The 7,125-nt window shown below is 39.7% G+C and overlaps 1 protein-coding gene, 1 long non-coding RNA gene and 1 other non-coding gene across 3 annotated transcripts; 2 read left to right on the top strand and 1 right to left on the bottom strand.

Moving 5' to 3' along the window:
- Positions 1-1,741: 1,741 nt before the first annotated feature.
- Positions 1,742-1,813, top strand: TRNAD-GUC (transfer RNA aspartic acid (anticodon GUC)). Its single transcript has one exon. It is a non-coding gene; the product is annotated as a tRNA-Asp (tRNA).
- Positions 1,814-2,118: 305 nt separating this feature from the next.
- LOC103970665 (uncharacterized) lies at positions 2,119-3,497 on the top strand. Its single transcript, XM_009384534.3, has 2 exons — positions 2,119-2,420; positions 3,039-3,497. The coding sequence occupies exons 1-2, from the start codon at positions 2,184-2,186 to the stop codon at positions 3,273-3,275; spliced, it is 474 nt and encodes a 157-aa protein (XP_009382809.2). The 5' UTR covers positions 2,119-2,183; the 3' UTR covers positions 3,276-3,497.
- Positions 3,498-3,702: 205 nt separating this feature from the next.
- LOC135597075 (uncharacterized) lies at positions 3,703-7,048 on the bottom strand. Its single transcript, XR_010481104.1, has 2 exons — positions 6,351-7,048; positions 3,703-4,238 (listed from the first exon to the last, which is right to left on the bottom strand). It is a non-coding gene; the product is annotated as an uncharacterized LOC135597075 (long non-coding RNA).
- Between the last annotated feature and the right edge of the window lie 77 nt (positions 7,049-7,125).

Below are 7,125 nucleotides of genomic sequence, written 5' to 3'. Positions count from 1 at the left end.
TTTGTTTCTAATTCATTACTCATAGTCATTTTATAAATAAGAAGAAAAAAAGGATAAAACAAGTCTAGTTCTCCTTACAGATCAACATCATTGGGTCCAATGATGGTGTCCTTACAAATCAAATAAAGGTTGTTTAAATGACATCGAAATGTATACATTGTAAATTTGATACATTATTATTTAATTTTTATTTTTAATATTAATATTTTTATAATAATAGAATAATCATAATTTTTATGGTTACAATTAGTAACAGAGTGATGTTTTAAAATCAAATACTTTAGAATATAAAAGTATTTCAGATCTATTTTATTTTTATATATGTTTATTAGCATCATTCGCTTATAAAAAGTCATTATTTGATTTTGATTTATGATACTTAAACGATCCATTTGGATTATCGATTCACTTTTTTATCTAATCTGTCATGTCATTTTCTTGTAAGCAATGTGAGGTTTCTCATGTTTGAACGATGGATCACTATCAACAACTTACTATCGACAATAATATTGTTGAGGGTGACAGCCTCCGATGGTTGCCAATCCAATCGTGGGAAGCGACTACGTATGCAACGATAGGCTATAGATTGTAACAACCGACAATGATCATATGTACGACTACCTATGTGCAACAGCCTCATAGTGAATGACCTTTCTTGGTCGTAGGCGGCTATAGTAGCATTGATGCCTGTAGTGACTGCGATGACTACTGTAGTGCCACTATTTGTGGCTACGATAGTTGCAACAACGCCGCTGCAATATTTACTGGCCACAACCGACATCAATTAGACGCTGAATGTCATAGTTTCTAATGGCTACATAGTAGACATGTGGGCAAAACCACACACCGCAGGGGTCACCAAATGAGCGCATGTGTACGATCGTGTAGTGGGACAATCCGTCGAGGGCACTCGATCAATGACGCGCTATGGAGGTATTCCATGGGCGAGGAATGCAGAGGCACAGTATGGCAACTGGTGAGGTTAGCCTTGCTCTCCCATCTCATGTAAGAACTTCTTTTTCTTTAATCCTTTTTCGTTAATAATCCCTTGATCCGTATGAATCCTTTTCTTACATGTATAAACATATTAAAGTATGTGTGTGTGTGCATGAACATTTTCAAGGACGTGTCTTGTTTCTACCCAAAAAAATATATATAAGCATGCAAGTGTTTATCCATTAATGCGATTGTTGTAACAATATTGTCACGACATTTGCTGGCCGTGATCGGCATCAACTAGATGCTGAGGGCTATGGTTCCTAGCGAGTACGAAGCAAATACACGGATACAATCACGCACGGCTACGACTGCAAGGGTCTTTGATCGACGGGCACGCATGATTACACGACGGGAGGATTTGTCAGGGGCACTCGATCCACAACACACCATGGAGGTGTTCTGTCGGTAAGGAACGCCGCGAGAATGTAACGATTGCAATGCAACAAAGTTTGAGAGAATAACGTTTGACGAGACGAGACACCCAGAGGTTGAGAGGACATCGTCGACGGGTGAGGCACCGAAGACACGCAGATATGTGAGGATGCTACCGATGAAGTCAGATACTTTGAAAATTAAACTTTGGGTATGGTTTGCTGGAATAGATATGGGTTGGATACTAATGTTTATTTCATAGGATAATTTGTTACTCTGTCACTATAATCATAATCTTAATTGGAATAGGGAATTTTAGTAGTAATATAATATGTAATTAAGTAAAATTAGATATAAATTAAGACACGAAGTCGTTGTAGTATAGTGGTGAGTATTCCCGCCTGTCACGCGGGTGACCCGGGTTCGATCCCCGGCAACGGCGATAATTTTTATGCGCGGAAAATAATTACTTCAATCTTATTTTAATTGACACCTTATTTTACCCCAATTTTGACTCATCTTTATATATATATATATATATATATATATATATATGAGAATTATGAGAATCTTAAATCTCATAATTCTTTTAGCGTACATATATCTATATGTACTCTAAAAGAAAACATATATATATATATATATAAGAAATTTAAAAATTAATTAATCAAATCAGATTAATTGATTTTGAACCAGTTTGATTTGATTAGGTAGATTAGTAATCCTTATGGTTGGGTTGGAAACTCTTTTGAACACCCTACGCACAACGTTTCTTCCTTGTTTGTCGGAGGCGGCGTGGGTGGTTGGATCTCATGGGATTCTTCCGAAGGATCGCGGGCTTTCTCGGGTTGACGCGGGAGGAGGACGAGGCGGAGGAGGATGCGGACGCCCGCCACCAGAACGGCGGCGGAGAGGAAGGCGGCCGGACCGGCGCCGGCCGTCCCCGCGCCGCAGCCAGAGGGTTCAGCGTGCATGTCCCCGTCGCCGTCGAGCGGCCTAGCGTTGGGCCCGTCCTCGTCCCTTGCGATCCCGGTGAAGGCGGTGTTCAGGTGCTCTCTTCAAATCTCGTTCGCGGCTCGACTAAAACTTGGGACCTTTATTTGCCTCTCTTCTCGCTTCTCTTCCTTTCTTCGTATTCTGAGTTTGACGCATATCGTCTCTTCTTCTAGGGTTTTTTTTTTTCTTGGATTATGAACTATAATGCACCGATAACAGTGTCGATTTAAGCCTCTTAGGTAAGATCGCTCGCTCTATTTGTGCATCAGAACTGGCCAATTGAGTAGTTCATCAAATATCGGAATAGATTGACGGATCAGAAAAGTCGAACTGGGCTGGCTTTTTCGTTCCGGAACAGCAAAAATGATGAATGTTAATTAGAAATTACAGCGTCGATCTCTGAAAGGGGAAAAGAGTAACCTTTAAAAGATCTCTTTTTCTTTGATTTCGGCTTGTTATTTTGATTCGATTCCATGAATCCTCTTGCTGGTTAGTACTAATGTTGGACAAACTAATGTTTCTACAAATTAGTGCTAATGTTCCATTTCTTTTCCTTTCATCTTTTAGGGACTCCTCCTCCTCCTCCTCTTCTGGCATTGTATTTCCGATTCATTTTACTAGTTGGGTTATTCTATGCTTTTATTTGTTTCCTCCTTTTCTATATCAATCAGGGTTTTAGGTGGTACACTCGGAGACTACGCATGGACGAAGATGGAGATGTAGCTGATGAGTTCTTGAGCGAAGTCATAGCGCAGATATCCCCCACCCACAACCAGATCGCACCACCTAAGTTCCAGGTGAAGTACAACACCCGACCGACCGCCATGGCCATGAGAAAACAGGTCATCGTGGCCGACGGCAACGTACATCAGAGCTTAGAATACCAAGGGAGACTGCAATGGGTGTAAGCATACTCGTCGTCCATCGATCGATCTCCAACCCTCCCAACCGAGCGTTCGAGTCCCCCAAATGGGACTGCTGCCCGTACAAAACTAGCCTATCTGATGGTTTTGTTTTGACTCCAAAGTGATCCACTATGAATCCTCTTCACCTGTACAAAATGTATGCTTCCGATTTGGTTGTGAAAACTCAAAATGAACTAATTTATTCCGGCAGCAGCTCTAACTAAACATTTCATGTAATTTGGACAAGTCTAGTCAATTAAGCACGGACACAAACATGAATAGGTCTTCCTCCAAGCATGATTTTATTCCTCATGATAATTACAACAATTCAGGAACTATTATAGTACATTCTTATCCACGAAAATGTAAAGACAACCAAAGATGAAAACTGCATATTCCTTTAGGAGATTGTTGAAGTGCAAACCATAAATAAATCAGTGGCAAACATGTCATGCTTTTATATGAAGTTTGATAAAATATTCTTGACTTGTTTAAGGAGAGCGATGCACTAGAGAGAAACCAAACAAGAAACCAAGTTTTGAGTAACACAAGTTTTTAGATCCTTACCAAATGATAACCGCACAGTTAAAAGAGTATTTTGCCGATTAAGTTAGCAGCAGCAACATCGTTCAGCAATTAAACTATTCCACATATTAAATCGTCGAAAGCTGCAAGCAGGAATCCAACCTTTCTATGCACCAAGATTGTCCACTGAGGTCGGTGAAGGTTGGGCATTTGGTGATTGTAAGTTGGAGATTGAGATGAGCTTGGATCGATACTCTTCTGCCGTACCACCACCGCCATCTTGATCAGCAACAGGAGTGTTAGCTGTGTTAACAGACGACCCTTCTGTAGTGATCACATCTGGAACACATTGAGAGATTGCCATCAGTGACTCCCGTATGAGCTCTGGAGAAACCTCTTTCTCGGATAATATAGCATCCATGTGCAACAAGTATCTTCAGCCTGCAGAGAACGAACCTTTCATGTCTACTAATGATTCTGAAACTTTAAGAAGCTGAAGTTGTAAGGGTGTGGTGCTAAATTAACACAAGGAACATATTCTAGCCCGGTAAGGGTGTAGATCAATGTGTCTCATACCTTGTCACCTTGAGTCCTTGCACAAGGACATCTTGCTACTGGCCAGAGGGGTGGTCAATGTTACCTAGTTTTGTCATGTCCATAGAAATGCTAAAACCAGAGTGAATTTTCTTTCCTTTCCAAAAAGGAAAAAAACAAACTACCACTGGGAACATGCCAAAGCCTTATGATATGAGAGAACTGTGTAGTAACATATATCAACTTATACATGCAGAAAGTACCATCACCATAAAACACGAATCATTAAAGGAATGTCTACAAGATTACTCCGAGAATACCAAAGTGATTATGAACACTATTCCTGTCAAAGATTTAAATACTCAAGTTCGAGCAACGCATCAGCATGATCCCAAAATATGCAAAGAGTTCTATAGAGGACATATGTCCCCATATGACCAGCAAAAGAGCATAGATAGGACCTTCTGCGTTTGCTCTGAAGTTGAAATGGATTCTAAACTAGTCTTTACAGTGGTATCTTCTTAATTTTGTGTCACGTATAACAACTTATGATGAATGCAACAACCAACAGCAGGAAACTTCAGTAATCAAGATTTGGGGTCGACACTGCAAGAAAAGATATTATGCCAACAAATAACAACAGCAAGCCATGATATCCCAACTATTTGGGGCCAGCTACTTGAAACTTTTACCTTCATTGAGCTATGTACAAAACAATGCTTTGGTTAAGATAAGAGCATTGAGATCTTTATAAAGAGCAAAGACAGAAACAAAGGGAGAGAATATAGCAGGTAAGCAATGAATGATTCTAGTCTAGTTATTTATTTCCAAGAGGATACGATAACTTTTACAGCTCCAACTTGTGTAAGTGGCAATAAGTGGTCATGCATCCTTCACTCTTTCGAAACGATAGAAACTATTATTGTTCATTCATTTAGGCATAAAAAGTAATCTTTTTATAGAGTCTTCAAACGTTAACCTTGATAAGCTTTTTTTGGCTAATGTCAAGCTTTTCCATGGAAGCAAATCATACAATTTAAGAACTTTTTTAGCTCTTAACTAGAGAAAAAGCAAAGGAGAGTTAATTAAGCTACTACAAATTATTCTGCTTGGTTAAGAGACAGGGAGTGACAAAAATTCAATGAGAGCCATCCGTAAAATATGTGTTCCTCAAAAATCTCCAAGCATTTTTACATAAAGACTTCACAAGGAATATCTCAACACATTCAGAGAAAGGATTCAAGAATTTTTCCTTACTAGTTGAGATAAAATTAGCTATGCGGCACAAATTTTTGGTCATCCAACTAAAAGTTCAAGAAGTTCACAAAGGCCATATAACAAATCCAGGAATTTGTAAACCTCTTTCTAAGATTAGAAATGAAGGCCAAGCATTATTAATTGAAAAACCATGTTATGCATAAGAAAAAAACGAATTCTAGCTTCAGATTTCCAAATCAACATGCTAAACACTAGTCCCAATGTCATCGTTTCCGTTGCACTAATCGTTGCTTTCTTTCATGTCCATAAATTCACTCCGTATGTATTTATTTCCGTAGTGCACATAGTGCCTTAACCACCAGGATAATACTAGCCCATAAACAATTCACTGCTCGGCAAACAATATCCAATTAACAGAGCTAAGATCCTAAATCTATCAGCAATTCCACAGCAACACCCACTGCCTCCTACATCCTTGTCAACATCCAGTCTCCTTCAGCACAAAATCATCCAAATCTAGAGTTCCACCGAAATTTTCAAACATATACATACACATCAAATAATCGATTGTGTTCAAACGAAGCGATGTTAGCAACAATAAAGAGGGAAACAGGCCATGGCGCCAACTATAGTGAATCTACTAGTGGCAGTAAGTCGAAGCCTACACCAATCCACTTGAAACGGAAGCTCCGATCTTCCGCCAAGTCGCAGATTTCGGTCCAGAGAGAGAGAGAGAGATAGAGAGAGAAAGAGAGAGGGATTCGCCAGAGAGAGAGAGAGAGAGAGAGGGATTCGCCGTACCTCTCGAGAGACTTAAGCGGATTCGAGGTGGGTTTCTCTTTGCCTCCGGACTATCGCGAACGCACATAGGAGGAGAAGGTTGGGAGAGGATGTAAGGGACAAACGATGCTGTTTCTTGGAGGATACGTCCTTATCTAATGTATTACTCTAAACTTACGGTGAGAATTTTAGGAAAAAACCCTAATTTTCAGAATTATCCAAATATGATTGCAAGTTTAAAAAATTTTCACTTTTTTTTTTCAAAATAACAAAAGGCGGAGAGGAGACTAAAAGGTTGGAGTATGAATTTTTCACAATGATGAGGATAAAATTATCTTTTGCATGCAATTAAAGTTGTTTTATGAAATTTTTTTAAACTTGAGACGCCTTAAGAAATCCTAAATTTTAAAGATCTTTTTACGAAATTAGCACAAACTTCCGCTTTTTTTTTTATGCTTTGTTAGAAATACTTCGCGTGCTGTGCTGTCTCTTACCGACCGGTGAATCTGTTGGTAAGAAAACGTGGGCCGCGTGCCTCCGAGTAGGTGAGGTAGGTAGGTCAATGTCTTTTCCGTTTTGGGCGTCGCTTCCTTCTTTCCCATCAGGTCGATACTCTCCCGTTAACGGCACGTGGGCCGCGTGCTTCAGAGTAGGTTGGCATCCTTTTTCCTGCCATCGAGCGAGCGGCCGTTACTCCTCCGTTGACGGTCAGTAAGTTGTGGGTCCCTCACGATTCTGCAGTCAGTCAGTGTCTTGTATACAATTCAATGGAATAAAAAATATTTTAAATGCTGTA

Source organism: Musa acuminata, chromosome BXJ1-11 (assembly GCF_036884655.1).
Source record: "Musa acuminata AAA Group cultivar baxijiao chromosome BXJ1-11, Cavendish_Baxijiao_AAA, whole genome shotgun sequence".
Lineage (NCBI taxonomy): Eukaryota > Viridiplantae > Streptophyta > Magnoliopsida > Zingiberales > Musaceae > Musa > Musa acuminata.
This window is presented reverse-complemented; position numbering and strand designations above follow the sequence as displayed.